General features: G+C 40.5%; 1 protein-coding gene across 4 annotated transcripts in view; it reads left to right on the top strand.

Moving 5' to 3' along the window:
• The first annotated feature begins 600 nt into the window (after nt 1-600).
• The window catches only part of CD28 (CD28 molecule), a 42170-nt gene continuing 24547 nt past the window's right edge, over nt 601-18223 (top strand). For 2 of the 4 annotated variants that reach the window (XR_002784416.2, XM_003405929.3), the window contains exon 1: nt 601-783. Coding sequence is in view for 1 of the 4 variants with exons in the window: in XM_003405929.3 (XP_003405977.1) it covers nt 726-783 (58 nt within the window). In the remaining 3 variants the exon portion in view is untranslated. Of the gene's footprint in view, nt 784-7179; nt 7355-18223 lie in introns of all 4 variants that reach the window. The other 2 variants (XM_023542184.2, XM_023542190.2) reach the window with 2 other exon arrangements.

The raw sequence follows: 18223 nt of genomic DNA, 5'->3' as shown, positions 1-18223 counted from the left end.
TTTGGTTACCTTATTGCCTCCCTAAGAACATACGGTGTTTTTTGTCTTTCTCTTTCCAAAGGGAACTGTCCCTAGATACTCAGCTGGCTGGGTGCTTGCAAGTGGAGTGCGTGTATTTGGCAAAGTTCCCAGAATTGAGTTGAGGAGGGCTTGACCTAAACTAAGCAGTGTGTGCTAAACGTTCTATAGGGCTACCTCGCACCCAACACAAAAGCTAAATTCCTGATGTTTATAATTCCTTTAATCTCTGATATAAGTGTTTCCCAACTCCTCAATATGATTCTTATCATTGTCCTTTTGTCATAGTCTATCCCCATCCTATGAAAGACTTTTCCTCACAAGAGGTGTTATCCCTCTTCTCAGACACCTTTGTCTACCCTGCTGAATTTCAAGCACTGTTTTTCCAGGACTCTAATACCCATCAACAGAGACTAATTCTCACTAGCCCATCATACAGTGGCCAACACTCTTTTTCAATGATAAGAAAAGGCTTGCCTTTAAAAGAAGAGTAAAAGTCTAAAGTCATCAAAATAATGTAATATCCTGTGTGAAATGTTGCAGTCACGGTGTCTGTGGTTTGAGTGCCTTGATCATGTGCCTCAAGAGAGGTTAAGTTGGCCGTGAATGACTGAGCCTCTCAGGCTTCACCAGCAGCATCTTCAGCTCCCCTTGCTCTCCGGGCTCCGTAGGGAGGAGGGGCTGGAGCTTGGCCCACAGTTAGGACAATGCTCCTCAGGCTGTTCTTGGCTCTCCACCTCTTCCCTTCCATTCAAGCAACGGCAGGTAAACGAGTTTGATTTCTTTCCTCCTCTAAATTTTCCTTTTCGAGGTCTTGCCATCCTGCATGGTTTATTTTAAATGTCAAACAGTCTGTGCAATTTGGACATTTGAAGTGTAGTTTTGCTCTAACATGGCAGCCCATTATACAGAAAATCACAGATTTTCAGGCTGCAGTATGGACTTCAACACATGTCCTTTGGAATTAAAGAAGATTTATTTAGCTCTTAGTTGATAGCGTCTCAGGAATTTTTAACTTATAGTTTTCTTCTTCTTTTTTTTTAATTTAAGAAAATGGCTACAAGCAGGTTGGTTGTAAAAGCTCTGAGTTTAGACTGCCTGGGTTCTTATCACAGATTCATTTCTTACCAGCAGAACTTAGGCTAGAATTTAAATTTTCTAAGCCTTGGTTTCCTTATCTATAGAATGGGAATGATAGTAAACCCCATTTACCGTCATTGTGAGGATCGAATGCAATAATCCACGCTTACTTAGCTCAGTCAGTGTCCAATTTAGCAAGATGCATGTAATTGCTATGTCTCTCTGAATTGAATGAATGTGAAAATGAATTTTGGAGTCACTACGGAAGCTGGTGCAATACAAATGCAATTAATTCATGTTCTTTTACAACTGGCAGAAATCTGTTTTCTTAGATGAAATTTCTCTAAGTGCCCAGTGATGATGATGATATATCTAACACTTATAGAGCACTTACTTTGTGTAGCATTCAATTCTTACAACTACAAGGTAGGTATTATAATTAACCCCATTTCAGATGAGAAGGCTGAGGGGTAGGGACATTAAATAATTTGCCCAAGGATATGCAAGTACTAGGTGTCAGAAGCAGGGTTCACATCACATTAACCTGAATCCAGAGCCTTGTTCTTGGCCATTGTGCTAACCCACCTAACATGATGTGGTTTGTGATTTCATAAACGCAGATAAATCCAAGATTAAATCTTCTGTTCAAATTGTTACTAGAAAAGGGTGCCACTTGGCTCAAAAATTGGACTGATAGGCATCAACTAAAAACCAGAAAACTAAACCCATTGCCATTGAGTCAATTCCGACTCATAGAGACCCTATGCACAACAGGACGAAACACTGCCCAGTCCTGCGCCATATTTGAAATTGTTGCTATGCTTGAGCCCGTTGTTGCAGCCACTGTGTCAATCCATCTCATTGAGGGTCTTCCTCTTTTCCTCTGACTCTCTGCTTTACCAAGCACAATGTCCTTCCCCAGGTACCGATCCCTCCTGATAACACGTCCAAAGTATGTGAAACGTAGTCTCGCCATCCTTGCTTCTAAGGAGCATTCTGGTTGTACTTCTTCCAAGACAAAATAGTTACTTGTATACCTATTTATTTCATCTGATGTGCCAGTGAGTAAGTACATGTACAAATTGTGTGTACTTACTAAAAGGTATTCATATAGTGTAAGACATGAGCTAGTGATGAGATAAATTACGGCCCCGGTATTTTTTTTGTCTGGTACCACGCGCTTAGAGCTACAAAACACGTTTTAAAAGAGTCTTCAAAATTTCTTTTAAAATACTCTTTAAGCTTTATTTTAAAGGGATGTTTAACATTTATTTTTAAAGAGTGTTTAAAATTTCTTAATTTATTTAAACGGTAAAAGATGGTCAGAAAGGAAAGGGAATTCCCAGCCTGACCGAAAACTGTTTAAAATTGGTAATTGTGCACGGATTACTTTTTTGGACATGTTTCACTTACTCTCTTTTGAAGATTTTCTTTCTTTTTTTTTTTGGTAAAACTCAAAGGTTTATTTTTTTCTTTAGGACATTTATTAAAAGGGAAATAGCTAAAAAAGCAGTTGGCGAGTTCACGCATGCAGAGCCTTTGTTTTCTACTTTGTGATACTTCTGATTTTCAAATGTCAATTCATCCCTGTAATAAATTTTACAATTTGATGCAAAGTGGCCATCTAATGAAGTAGGGAATGGGAGAGAATTGACAGGGGTACTTCTGAAATGCCTCCTCCAGTGAGAAAACTGATGAGAAGGAAAATAATTATAACTTACAAAAATGTATGAACCATTCTAAGCAAATGGTACAAAACCTTCCATGTGCTTTTTGTCTCTCTTTTTTGGTAGTCACCCTCTATGAAGAGATTATGGATAAGGAAACTCTCTGGTCAAAGTGTAATTGTCCTCCCCAGGATTGTAAAAAAACTAATGTGTTGATACATATATATCTGCATATATATATATATATATATATACACATATATAAAATATATATATACACATATAAAAAAAAATATACACAATTATTATCCCTTTAATTTAGTAATTCCAACTCAGTGATTCACAACAGAGTTTAAAATACTTATCCTCTGAAGGTTAAGTTTAACCTGATTCTTCATGATTTTGATGATGCCCTAGAAAGATCTTTATGGCTAATTAAAGAAGTATGATTTAGGAAAAGTGAGGAAAATTTCATTTAGAAAATCCAATGAGTAGAGTTACATGTTTTCTATCAGACTTGCATAATTGTGCAATTGAGAGCCACAAGAGAGGATTTTGCTGGACTTTGAAACATGAATCCAACTTGGGATAGCAGACCCTCAAAAGGGAAACAATTAGTGATTGGCAATATAAGGAGTGAGTACAAAATACATGGCATAGTCCACATGTTTTTTAGCCAATACTGGTCATTTTTCAGCAAGCTAATTGTCCAGTATAAAGACAAAATCAGAACAACATTACTTATTTTTCTAGCAGGGGCATTTCTTTTCATTTATCTTTAAACCTTAGCAAATAAGCTGTCAAATGGCCTACTTGGGCGTGATTGATTTTCCCAACAATACTGCGTTCCCCTCAGCACTGCTTTTTCTGAGAGAGGCACAAAAGGCAGGAAAATGATTGGTATTTAATAAAAAGTCATCAGCAAAGCAAGGTAATGAAAAACTTCATTTTTAATTCAGCCTTCAGCAAAGGACCCCTTAGAGGTAGTTGTACACAGAGGAAAGTGTTGCTGTGAGTCTGGACTTGGGAAAGTAAGTGAAGAAGATGAACAGTGAAAAATGTAATGTACTCAACAGATGGCTGTATTTATATGACATCCAGTACAACGTAGCCAGGTTTTCTGACTGTTAAAAAATTTGCCACTTTAAGTGAATCTGATAGCTATTTCAACAGTATAGATATTGCTTAAGAATTTATTTACCCCACTACCATTCCCTTGGGAGCCCTGGTGGCACAGTGGTTAAGTGTTGGGTTGCCAACCAAAAGGTTAGCAGCTCGAATCCACCAGCCACTTCTGAGAAATCCTGCGGGGCAGTTCTGCTCTGTCTTAACAGGGTTGCTATGAGTTGGAACCAACTCAACGGCAACAAGTTACCATTTTCTCAGGTAATACACATTTTTTTTTTTCTTTTAAAGGCAATCCTCCAGTAAGGACTTTTACAGCAAGGGCTATAAAATTAATAAATTAATATCAACATAGCAATACCAGGACACAGAGGGAGTCATTTCCACAGATAGATTAGAAATAGAAATGAATTTTTGATCTGAAGTTTGAAGTTTCACTCTTTCATTCAAGCCTTTACTAGGTGGGGAGGAGATCTCATCTGCCTCCCATTCTTAAGACATAGACCCTCCTCCTTTTTAATGTCTTTGCTTTAGTTTCATGGGTGGAGAAATGCCATATGATTGCCATTCTACTTTTATCATATGTGGCTATCTTCCTCCAAGTATTTCCTGCGTGCAGTGTGACATTTACAAAATGAAAATTTTTATGCCACCAACATCCCAGAGGAAAATTCCGTTTGTGGTTTATCATCTCTGAAACAATAGCTATTTATTAACTAGTAGAGGCATTGATAAGGAGACACAATTCATTTCAGACTTTCTTGTCTAAAAATCAGAGGGCAGACACTTTTTCAAAGCACAGTTATTTCACAGTATAGGTCACTGAAGGAAAAACCTTTCTTTTCTCCTTTTCATTTCTGTTAAATTCTTTGCCTTTTCCTTAAAGAAATTTATTATTTATGGAACTTTGTAGAAGCTAGAACTTCTCTTCTCAGTAGAGATAGTTTAGCTGAACATCAGGAAAAAGGCATCTAGAGTAAATTTCTGACCAACTGAAGGGGTCTCTGGTTTTCTAAGCTGTGTTAAAGGCATCTGTGTCTCTTTTCCAGTGATTTCTTTGACTCTTTTTGGCCAATGACATGGGGTTGGCATGAAAAACAATGCACCCCAAACTTTCAGTCTGAGATCCTTGTATAAATCTGTACCTAAAGCTAGAGGGATGGTAATCTAGGCCCCACTGAGAAGTGGTTGGAAAGTCGAGTCTAACTTCTTGCTTGTTACTCTCATTCTGATGACTCTAAAAACCAGAAAAGAGGTGAACTGGATGGGACCAAGAGCTACCTAATCACTTGATAGAGGGTCTGAAAAAAGAGTCTAACCCTTTGCCTTAGTATTGCAATGCCGATTTCTTAGGCATCTCTGTGTCATCATGCAGGTTACGTGTGCACTTATGTTTTCATTGCTGAAGAGAATCTGCAAGGTAGTGGAGAATTTCTTACTTAACTTTGAGCTGCTCCTTCATCTCTGCATCACCATTGTCGTCATCTTTTTTATCTTTGCCATCAGCTTCATTATCTTGGGGACTCTAGCTGACGTGGTAACCAGGCTGATGATGTCATCAAGAATCACCTACTCACAGTTCACTTTGGCCTCTGATCTAATTGTGACCGTTTTCTGTGGCATCTGAATCACCTTGTCTCATAATCTACCATGTAATGTGCTGATTATAGAAGTAATTCCTATTCCTCACTCACTGATTCACATAGGGATCTGAATTGTTGACATGCCTCACATTTTACTCATGGCATGGACTCCCTTATTGAAAACTCAGGTAGATATATGATTTTTTTTTTTTTCCCTTGCTGAGAAGGTAGAAAGCCATGATTTCCATTGCTTTGGGATACATGACATATGATATAGCATCAGAACAGCGTTGTGGCTGTATTTGCAGCTCCCACGTGACCAGATGACTTCCTTTAAAATTGGGCAGTATTTATAATAAGGGCACATAATTTAAAACTAACTTGAGGAATATTGAGTCCAGGGGCTTTCTATTTCTGGTCCACAGATTCTCTATCCTATAGGGGGTGCTAGGTGAGAATGGAAGTATATGAGGAAAATGCTTCTTTCTGCCAGGAGACTCTGGGTGGATAAAACAGGGCATTAATAGGTTCCTGTTCTCTTAAGTCCTGTCTTTAAAATGTCTGCTTCTTCTTATGCTTGGGTCCTCATTCGTGTTCAATTCGACAGGTTTTTATCGAATCCCTTCTATGTGCAAGATTATCCTATGTGCTATAATAGATACAAAATCTCACTTTAGGTGTCAAAAAAGTAAAAATGAGAATTGTGAAGCCTTCCTAGAATTTTCTTTCTTTTAATTTAGGCCCATGGTAAATGATACTCCATTCCTACCTGTGTCACTTACTGAAAACAATTATAAGCAGAAACATCCACAGGCTTGTTGAATTCAACCACAGACATTCAGAGATAGGAGGGAACTTACACATCTCTAAATTTATAGAAAAGGAAGTTTTGGTGGTTCCTCGAAGACGTTAATAGAAAGATGATTCTACAATGTTTCCTGACATTTCACTTTGCCCTTTAGTTGGACACTTCTTTATGCAAAGTATCTTCTTTCATACCCTAATATAAGTTTTTCAACCACAATTTTACAGGTTTCTTCATTGCCCCACACACCTGTACTCTGCCTTTATGATCTTACTCATGCTGTTTCCCTCTTGGAATTCTCTGTCCACTCCTTTGCCCATTCAGGTCCTATTTGTCTTTCATTTGATATCTTAGTGCAAGATCTACTTCCTTGAGCTTTCCATAGATACTACAGCCTTTATTATGGCTTGTAAGAGGAATTCCAATGGGAGTGAAACTGAATCTACCAAATATTTATTAGACCTCTGTTATATTTCAATTCCTATTAAGGTCTGGGGGAATATAAAAAGAGGAAAAGAAATATAAAGACTTAATTAGCACACAAGAGCCACTTGTATAATTAATCGAGTTCTCTCAGCCTTCGTAGACTCTACAGTCTAGTTGAGAAGCCTAAGTATAACAGGAGATAACATCTAGAAACACATAATTGATAACCTTGGTAGTCTTCTACCTCACCATGCTATTTGATGCCTTAATGACTTTGGGTATCTAATTCTTATAACCTGGAATGTCCCCTGTACCTCCAACTCGAAGATGCCTTCTCGGAGACTCTAAATGGTAAAATGAAGTAATCTCTCCTGAGGGTTCCCAGAGAATCCTGTGCCTTTTTTCTGTTTTAGCTCTTACTATAACTGTATTGTCATTGTGTGTTGACATGCCTTTTTTTTTTTTTTTCCACTAGACCTTGAGCTCCTTGAGGACAGGATCATGTCGTATTCATATTTATCCATCCTCAGTACCACACGTAGTGCAAGAAACATTGTAGGTGCTCAGTAAACATTTGTTGAAGGAGGAATAAATGAATTGGAGCCAAAATGCGGAAGCATAAAATCCTCTAGGAAGATTAATGTAGGATGGTAAGTCTTTATGGCAAGCTAGGAATTGAGCTAGACTTTAAAGGTAGATAAGATTTGAATGGATGCTGATAATAATAGTTGCTAGCTAACACTTATAACATGCCCGGCACTATTCTATCTGATTTTCCCCTTTAAAATCATTGAATCTTCTCCCAAATCCTGCAAAGTAGGTACTCTGATTATTTACTATCATGCAGATGATGAAATTGAGGCACAGAACAAGCAGAGCAACTTGTCCATGGTCACAGAGCTAGTAAGTGTGTAAATCCGGATAGTCTTGCTCCAGGGTTCATGTTCTTACCAATGTTATGTTTCCTCAGGAAGGAAAAGCAATACAAATAAATTAAACAACAACAAAAAAAATACTGTGACATGTTCTTGGAACAGGAAGATGGTCAGTTTGAATGTGTAGAGGGCTGGAGAAGTAGGGTAGAGCTAGGTTAAAGAAAGGCTTGAATAATTGATACCAGAAGACCAAAGTTTACTTTCAAGGCATTGTGAAGCAACTCAAAAGTTTTGAAAGCAACGAGCAGGGTGGTCTAGAAGATATGGATGGAGACTGATGGCAAGGAGACCAAGTTATAAAAAACACCCTGCCGCTTCACCAGGAATTGTAGTAGACTAGAATTTGGGTGACAAGGGTGGGAACAGAAATAAAGTGATTATTATGACATATATATTGAAAGTAGAAATGCCAGGACTTCATAGCTAGTTGGGAGCCCTGGTGGTGCAGTGGTTAAGAGCTCCGCTGCTAACCAAAAGGTTGGCAGTTCGGATCTACCAGGAGTTCCTTGGAAATGCTATAGGGTAGTTCTACTCTGTCCTGTAGGGTTAGTGTGAGTCGAAATCGACTAGGCAGCAGTAGGTTCAGGTTTGGTTTAATGCCTAGTTTGGGGTGAGGATGAGAGAGAGGGAGGAATCAAGAATGATTCCAGGGTTTTGGGTTTAATAGAACAGTGGTATCACCATGTGAAATCAAGATGTTGTTGGAGGTTTATTGTACAACTGAGTTTGGTTTTAGACACATTGGGTTTGATGTGATGGCTTGAGATGTCAGAAAATTGTCCAGTACACAGCCACAGCTGCAGATATGAGCACTGGGTGAGGAGAAAATATTTAGGAATTCTCATCTTTGGAAAGAAGCTGAAGTCCTGAGAATGGATGGCTACTGGAAAGGAGAGGGTATAACTGCAGAAAAGTAGAGAGTTGAACTGAGTCTGGAAATTACCTTTGGTTAGGGGTCAGCTGAAGAGGATGATGAGCTAGCGAAGGAGACAGGGAGAGTAAGAAGGGAATGAGGCTAATGGAGTGCTGCTAAAGTTAAGGGAGGAAAGAGTTTCAAAGAGACAGTGGTCAATAGCATTAAATGTAAAAGGGAGGAAGAGGCGAACAAAGGCTAGCTGGGAAGGCTGCTGGATTTGTCAAAAAAAAAAAATGTCAGCAGGAATTTTTGAGAAAGAAAAGTTAAGAAAAAGTGGAGAAAGACTAATTGCAGGCAGAAATGCCTGCCCATGGATGGAGAGAAAATTGATAGATAAACTGAAGACAACTAGGATCTTATAGCCCAAACGTCTGCCATTGTATTTTGTACATAGTAGGTATGTAAAAAATGTTTGCAAACTGAATAACTTAATAACATTTGACATGTGGAAGGAGCCAAAGAATAAAGGTGCTGTGCAGGTGTGCATGTGTGTATGTATGAGAGAGAGAGTGAGAGAGAGAGATGTTGCAGGGGTGGAAAGGACAGAGGGCAATTAGGAAAGAAGGGAAAAGAATGAGGCAGGAAGAAAAGAAAGAGCATGGGGCCAGGTTTCTCTAGGAGATGGGGAGGGAAATTTGCAGCACAGGAGATGGGAGTGTCTGAGAGAGGAGGACCAATCTCTAAGAAAAATGGGGAGGAAAAGAAGAGATTTATAGGGGGAGAGATACTTTAGGAAAAAGTTAGGGTAGACTAGTGATTCCATGCTGGTAAGTCTAAGGTTAAAAACTATTTTTTAAAATATGTATATATTTAATTCTCTTAGGACACGTCATAGTGCTAAATCTGTATCAACAAGGGCAAAGGTATAATACATATCTTGACTTTGAAGGCATAACCCAAGCACACTCAAAATTCTTTCTTGGTTCTTTAAAATATACAGTATGTCTGGGCTTGGCCTCAGTTCATAGCTGAGACAACAGGGTCAAAAGTTTCAGACCACCCCTGCCTAGCATTATGGGCTGGGCTCCAGTTTCTAGTCAGGGACATTAATCTCAGGATCTTTCTTTTGTTTTTCAGAACAAGGATGTGGCTTCTTGACCTTGGCTTTGGGGAGGCCACATCTGCTATTCTTTTGCCCTCTCTTTTTTGAAACTCAAAAGCTAAAGCCAGGGGGATGTGATTAGGAGTTTTAACCTGTCACATGGTGGCATAACTTTTCTAGGCCTCAGTTTTCTCACCTGTTATATGAGCAGATTGTACTAGAAAACATCTCTGGTCCATTTCTGGCTTAAAACTACTTCTAAAGTGGAAGACTCCTTCCCCCCGCCCCCCCATCTTTTATCAGCTCTAGTAAGGCAATTCGACTGCTCCATCTCTTTTTGGATGCTTTTAGGATCTAATGGAGAAAACACAAAGAACTGCAAACATAGCCATCTCTGAAGTCTCTTGCAAGGATTGCAGCATTTGCCACGATTGTAGATGATAGTGGAGCTCTGGTGGCATAGTGGCTAAGAGCTACAGTTGCTAACCAAAAGGTTGGCAGTTTGAATCCACCTGCTGCTCCTTGGAAACCCTGTGAGGCAGTTCTACTCTGTCCTGTAGTGTTGATATGAGTTGGAATGAACTCGGCAGCGATAGGTTTAGATGATGGTGTGCTTAGAAATGACTTCCGGAATTTAGGGCGAAATTTCCTTTGCTGTCTCCTGTCTTCCTATATAATGTTAAGTTCCAACACAGTAATTGTTTCCAAACTTCCAGACTGCTCATGACACTTACCTAGCAGATTCTGTATATGCCAAGGCGGCCCTGAGCAGACTCTTCAAAAGTGTAAGATTTAGAGAGAATGGAGCAGACAGAAAAAATGTACTACGGTCTTCTTTGCAGAGTTACTTTAATTCTGGGCTCAGAATGAGGGTGGCTCAAGAAGAAAATATGGCTCTTGTACTGGGTTACTAGATTAAAATATATGTGTTGAAAATAGTATATTAATATAGAAGGCCCCTGGGAAACCCTGGTTGTGTAGTGGTTAAGGGCTACGGCTGCTAACCAAAGGGTCGGCAGTTTGAATCTGCCAGGCACTCCTTGGAAACTCTATGGGGCAGTTCTACTCTACTCAGCGGCACTGGGTTTGGTTTGGTTTTGGTCTTGATACCTGTAGATTTCTTTTGATCTACTAACAGAATTACTATCATAATATTTATGTGGAAAGCTACAAAACCCTGGTGACCTATTATTTGGTCTCTAGGCAGACTTTTAGGGTATTAGAATTTGATTTTTGAGAGAGGTTTTGTGGCTTTTGGTATGGCTACCACTTTCCTATAAGTTAACGTGCTCTGCCACGTTGTCCTTTTAGACTGACCTTCCGGCATTTTGGCGATGTGAGGAAAATTTCAGATCTTTGAAGGGGTTGGGTCACATTGCACCCAAGTTTAGATTGTTTTCTGTTTAGGAAATTTCAGTCCTCGAATTCTCACACCCTGCACTGCTGGTCACTGTCTCTGAGTTGTAAGAATGGCTTGTAGTGTAGGCAGTGGTTTCAGCAGTTTTATTTTTGTTTGTCACCCTAGTGGGGATGGCTTCCCAATGTACGTATCTCAGTCCCCGACTAGCTTCCTCGAGTTCCAGGCTCCCATTTCTAACTCTTCTGGATCTTTCCTCCAGGACACCTTCCCTGCCTCTCAAACACAATGTATCTAAAATTGAACTCAACTGCTTTTCCTCAAGTGAATTCCCGCTTTATTTTTGCCTAATTTTGTCAACAATGCCTCTACTTTCTCTCTCGCCCAGTCCGTGAACTTAGTGTCGGTTTCGGTTCCTGTTTCACCAGTTCTGCACAACAAGCACCAAGATCTTGTCCATCATTTTCATCCCAGCTGCCACCTCCACAGCTCAGGCGTATGAACTCACAATGATACTATTGAAGCACCCTTCTGATTGGTCTGTCTCAGCTCTACCCTTGCTGCAAGTCAATCACACTGCATCTTCCGGAAATACCACTTACCACACAATTCTCAACTAAGATGTTTTCTGCTGTCTTCCTAGTAAAATCCATGCAACTTTTCTTGGAGCCCTTGTGGCACCAGTGGTTAAGGGTACAGTTGCTAACCAAAAGGTCAGCAGTTTGAATCCACCAGCTGCTCCTTGGAACCCGTATGAGGCAGTTCTATTCTGTCCTGTAGGGTTGCTCTGAGTTGGAATTTACTTGATGGCAATGTTTTTTTTCCCCCTTGGCGTTAAAGACCCTCCATGATTGGTATCAGCCATCTTCTCCTACTTCTACCTTACATAAATGGAATGTGCTGCTGGTCCCCCATAAATCTTGTGCCTTCTCACATCTGCCCTTACACTGAGGCCATTTCTTTCATCCTAGCCTGTCTAACAGAGTCCCTGGGTGGTGCAAATGGTTAAGTGCTTGACTACTAACTGAAGGGCTGGCAGTTCAGACCCATCCAGAGGCACATCAGAAGAAAGGTCTGGTGAGCTGCTTCTGAAAGGTCACAGCTTTGAAAACCCTATGGAGTGGTTCTACTCTGCGCACATGTGGCTGCCATGAGTTGATGGCAACTGGTTTAATTTTTTGGTTTAGCCTGTCAATTTTACTCCAGACTTTATGGCCCAGCTAAAGGCCAGTCTGCAGAAAAGCCTCAGAACCAGCCCACTTGGAAACAACTGCTCTTCATGTGAATTCTGATGAACTTCAATAGAGCTCAGGTAGTGTACATGGCTAGTTGTGTACCTGCCTTAGGGTTTAGCCTAAGAAGGCTGCGTCTTTTATGTCTCCCCGTCTCCCAAAGAACCTACTACATTAGATCCTAATTTTTATTTGCTGAATGAGTGACTGGGTTGTTGTGGCAGAAGTCAGAATACCAAAGAACAATTCTCTGACATATCAAAATCTCTTTTCAGAAACTATTTATAGATCTTTTTGATAATTTTTCTCTTTTAAGAATTAATGCCTTAGGTCTAAGTGCTCAGATGGGACTTTTTGCTACAGAACTATTCGACCTCTGAGTTGCTTTCTGACAGCTGCATGCAGCACAATAATCTTTTAAAACGACAAGGACAAGCATCCTCGACACTCCAGTGTCTGCATGCACAGGAACACAGATCAGAGCTACAGGCAGAGCCTAAACTAGACCAGGGCGACAAGTTGTTCAGCAAATGTCTGAACCAGTCTTCTGTTTCTGTCGTCACCTGTATCATTCGCTTGTGTTGAAGTAAATTCGTTTTGCCAATGTCAGTTGCTGTTGAGTTGACTCTGACTCACAGCTACCCCATGTGTGTCAGGGTACAACTGTGTTCCACGGGGCTTCCAGTGGTCTATTATTATTATTTTTTTAAATTAATTTTTATTGTGCTTTAAGTGAAGGTTTACAAATCAGGTCAGTCCCCCATATAAAATTTACATACCCCTTGCTCTAAACTCAAAACTCAGTGCCGTCGAGTCGATTACGACTCCATAGCGACCCTATACGCTCCTAATTGCTCTCCCCCTAATGAGACTGCACAGTCCTTCCCTCCACTCTCTCTCCTTGTGTCCATTCAGGCAGTTTCTGGCCCCCCCTGCCGTCTCATCTCCCCTCCAGACAGGAGATGCCAAAGTAGTCTCTTGTGTCTACTTGATCCAAGAAGCTCGTTCTTCACCAGTATCATTTTCCATCCCATACTCCAGTTCAATCCTTGCCTGAAGAGTTGGCTTTGGGGATGGTTCCTGTCTTGGGCTAACAGAAGGTCTGGGGACCACGGCCTCTGGGGTCCTTCTAGTCCCAGTCTGACCATTGAATCTGGTCTTTTTATGAGAATTTGAAGTCTGCATCCCACTGCTATCCTGCTCCCTTGGGGGTTCTCTGTTGTGTTCCTTGTCAGGGCAGTCATTGGTTGTGGCTGGGCACTGTCTAGTTCTTCTGGTCTCAGGCTGATGTAGTCTCTGGTTTATGTGGTCCTTTCTGTCTCTTAGGCTAATAATTATCTTGTGTCTTTGGTGTTCTTCATTCTTTCAATGGTTTATTTTTTGGAAGTAGATCACCAGTTCTTTCTCCTGAAGTGCCTCTGGGTATACTTGGACTTCCAACATTTCGGTTAGTAGCTGAGTGTGTTAACCCTTTGCACCATCCAGGGACTCCAAGGTCTCTTTGTTGTTGTTGTTGTTAAGTGCCATCGAGTCCGTTGCAACTCATAGTGACCTTATGGACAGAGTAGAACTGCCCCATAGGGCTTCCAAGGAGCAGCTGGTGGATTTGAACTGCTGACCTTTTGGTTAGCAGCTGTCTTAGTCATCTAGTGCTGCTATTACAGAAATATCACAAGTGGTTGGCTTTAACAAAAAGAAATTTCTTCTGTCACAGTCTAGGAGGCTAGAAGTCTGAATTTAGGGTACCAGCTCCAGGGGAAGGCTTTCTCTCTCTGTTGGCTCTGGAGAAAGGTCCTTGTCATCAATCTGCCCTGGTCTAGGAGCTTCTCCGTGCAGGAACTCTGGGTCCAAAGGACACACTCTGCTCTCGGTGCTGCTTTCTTGGTGGTGTGAGGTCCCTCACTCTCTGTTCGCTTTGCTTTTATCTCTTGTAAGATAAAAGGTGATGCAGGCCACACCCCAGGGAAACTCCCTTTCTTTACATTGGATCAGGGATGTGATCTGAGCAAGGGTGTTACATCCTACCCTAATCCTCTTTAACATAATCTAATCTTGCTTCATTAGCCACAGGCAGAGATTAGGATTTACAACACATAGGAAAAGTACATCAATCACAAAACGGAGGGCAACCACATAATACTGGGAATCATGGCCTAAGCAGGTTGACATATTTTTTAGGGACACAATTCAATCCATAACAGCAGCTGAGCTCTTAACCACTATGCCATCAGGGCTCCAAGGTCTCTTTAGATGTTTAAAAATTGTACTTTATATTGATAAGAGTTAATGTGCTTGATATAACCAATAGCTGTGACATTTACAATCTTGGACAGGGCTGATTGCTTGGCTTGTCTGTGTCCCTCGACAGAAGTCATTGCTTCTGTCATGAGGGCCTGCTCTACACACCTCTCTTTTCTGTCCGTTCCAGTACTTTCTATCCCCCCTTCAGCTTTTTAGATCTAGGGTGGTAATAATTCCGCTGCTGCTAGCCACAGGTTCTAGCACTACCCCTTGTGGTTCTGCTACTGTCACGACTTTGACAACGGTCCTTTTGTAAACAAACCCTCCTCCTATTGTCCAATTTTGAGTGTGCCATCTGTGCTCTTTTGAGACCCTGAATGAGACAATGTATGTGTGTGTATATCATGCTTATTCAAAGGTACTCTTTTTTTTTCCGAGAGGCTTTTCTTAAATCTCTATTCCTTGTGAAAATGAGGAAAGTTTCAAGATGGGCAGTCAGGAGAAAAGTAGATAATATGTCCACAAAGTTATTTGGAAAGTGTAATTCAGTTATTTTTTTCATTTTAAGAGAAATTTTAGATAGCCTGTGGTCTTTTAAAGTGTGATAGGTTATTCACAGTTTTGTCTTTATTCCTAGTAGCTCAGAGGGGATGGGCAAAAGATGCTGTAGCCTGGTAAACGTTTGTACTCCTCTTTCTCACATCTGTATGAGGCTAAGCCACCAGCTCGAGTTACCATAGTCACAGGCTGTTGAATCCCCCTTTCCTCTCGGAAAGCACAGTTTGCCTCACAGGTTCCTGAGCAGATACTGGATTGGCTTATGGGGCAGTCCGCCCCTTACAGAGCCTGAAAAGGAGCAAGCAGTCACATGGCCACATGGTGAAGGGTATCCTGGACCCAAACAGGAAATGTACTCAGAGGAAAGTTACGGTAACTTAACCAGCTCTGTGGTCAGGAGGGAGGTATTCTTTTGTGCCAGGGAAACTAGCATCGCCTTCACAATAAGTTCACAAACATCACAGGGCAAGAAGTTGAAAATAGAAAGCTTTCATTTTCTTTGGTTCCTGCCTAAGAACATTAAATTCTGTTCAGTCAGAATTTAAAAAAAGGAAACAGCATGATGACAATCTTACAACCTGATTTTAAACTGCCAAAGGAACTCTGACTATGTTGTGCACGGATGGACTCCAGTAAAGTTCTTAAGAAGTTCTGAAGGAAAATCACATTGCTGAGTAAAAGTGCATGCTTAACTCCTCTGTGTGTGCTTCAGTCCTGAGTGCTTCTTATTCCACTCTCTAGTTACCAATCTCTTCTTGTGATTTCTTTTCTCCATACTGTTAGAATATAGAAAAGGAAAGATGGTATATATCATCAGTTTTAAAATGACAAACAAATGTATTTCAAAAAGATTCTGAAGTGAAGAAATTACCCAGTGAGGCTTAGGCTGGAAAGTGGTTTTTATGTGTTGACTAATGTCCACCCTCTTATTAAACACATGGGCAAGTTGAAATTGAAGAGCTGCAATGGTATAATAATAGTTTGTAGATCTGAAATAGTTTCTAAAAGTCCCTTCATGTGACCATATTGACTATAGATCTTATCTAGGATCCAGGTATGGCAAGATCTGAAAATGTAAACAAAATGTTTTGTTTCTGTGTAGTAGTAGATGCAGAAATGTTTGGAAACACCTTTTCTAAATATGACAGTGAAATCAATCCAATCTTGCTGAATGAACAAAATTGTTCTTCTGTTTATTCATGATTTAAAGGATTATTGATAGGCTACATAAATAGATAAAAGTCTATTTTAGCTCTTCTACTATTGGTGTAATCTTATCTAAAAAGTTATTACTTCTTTTGTTTTCAGTTGCCTCTTCTATAAAAGGAAGGATTGGCTTAAATCATCTCCAAGTTTCCTTTTATCTGAGCAATTTTTGCAGGATGGTGCTCTAGTAAAATGGTGGAAGAAGTGAAAAATTTCTTAGTCCACTCCTCTTCCTACTCCATTACTCCCGTATTCAATGGTATCTTACTCCTCCTAACTCTTATTTCAGACACCCAGTGCCATTCTCTCTATCAAGTCCAACTTTGAGAGGATTTAGAATCAATCACTGAAATTGTATTGAAATTTTGATGCAAACTGGCATAGGGAAAAGAACAATATATTAGAAGTCATGAGGCATGAGTTCAAGTCCCAAGGGTCACTTACTTGCCCTGTAGCCTTTGGCAAGTCACTTGACCTCAGTTTTCTCATCTGTAAAATGAAAATGAAAATGACTGTCCTGCCGATTGACTTCATAGGTTGATATGGAGAAAGCATTTGGTAGTCTTACGAATGTAGGCCATAGTTACTAACTCTAGTCAGTGTGTTTCCCACATTGCAGTTTAGGCTTTATCTTCTTGGGAAATCCAAGCATGCTTGAAGCTACACCTTCGAGATGGTTATCCACTCCACCTCTGCAGAAGGCTGGCTTTACTACTAAACATAGCAGTTGAACCATTTACAATAAGGGAGGAGGGAAAGATTTTTTTTTTGTAGCCAAACTTTTGTCCCCTCTTATTCTCGTGGAAGCACAAGCAACTTTTAATTTTCCAGAAGTCAACTGTATCACAAGATTCACAGATTATCTGTGGGAGATCTGTTAGCTCTCATTGTCTCACTCATAAGCAGTAGATAAGTACCTTCTCGCCTCCAATCTTACTCTTCATGTTGCCTGTTGTTGAGCAGGAGTTGTGAAGGAAAGAGGTTTGAGGTTACTGCTTCCTGTCTCCACACCTTTAGCTGGTTTAGCTGCTAGGAAAGGCTTTGAAAAGCAAAGCACTAAATTCATCATCAAAACAACTCATCAATTCAGTTAGAGAAATGTCAGTCTAGTCAATCTTTTGATACTATCCAAACCAAACCCGTTGCCATAGAGTTGATTCTGACTCATAACAACCCTATAGGACAGAGTAGAACTGCCCCATAGGGTTTCCAAGAAAGGGCTGGTGGAGTCAAACTGCCGACATTTTGGTTTACAGCTGAGCTCTTTACCACCATGCCATCAAGGCTCCTTCCTTTGATACTGCAGGCAAATACAGTCTATAGGTTGACAGGCAAATGCAATCTATGGGCTGACAGTGTTTCTCTTTTAACCTAATAGATTTGACCTAGGTAGACCTGGCCTAACCACTCGCAAAAGGAGGGAGGAGAGGAAAAAGTGTAGGGTGGCTAAGGTCAAATTAGCCTGAGAAAGATGCTTTCTACCCCTAGTATGAACTAGAAAGCAAAAAGGAATGAAATAGAAGTTGGTATGGGAGTCTAAATATTTTTGTAGTTTCTTTCGAGTCTAGTCTTTACAATATGGCCTTAAGTTATTTAAAGTACTGTGAATTCCCAGAAACTCAGAGAACCAAAGTGCATATCAAAGCCAAATACCATTTGATGTTCTGGTTATCTGCTGCTCTGATTTATGCATGTTATTATTTCACTTCAGCAAAGTATCCCCAAAACAAACCGATTGCTGTCAAGTTGATTCTGACTCATAGGGATCCTATAGGACAGAGTAGAGCTGCCCCACAGGGTTTCCAAGGAGCGGCTGGTGGATTCAAACTGCCAACCTTTTGGTTAGCAGCCATAGTGGTTACCTAGTGCTCCACCAGGATTCCTTAGCAAGGTATTTACCCGTTGCCATCTAGTCGATTCAGACTCATAGAGACCCTATAGGATGGGGTAGAACTGCCCCATATGGTTCCCAAGGAGCAGTTGGTGGATTCAAACTGCTGACCTTTTGCGCCACCGGAATTGTGTATTTTCA

Source organism: Loxodonta africana, chromosome 6, assembly GCF_030014295.1.
Source record: "Loxodonta africana isolate mLoxAfr1 chromosome 6, mLoxAfr1.hap2, whole genome shotgun sequence".
In the NCBI taxonomy this organism is placed as follows: Eukaryota; Metazoa; Chordata; class Mammalia; order Proboscidea; family Elephantidae; genus Loxodonta; species Loxodonta africana.
Note: the sequence above shows the minus strand (reverse complement) of the source record. Positions and strands in the feature narration are given on the sequence as shown.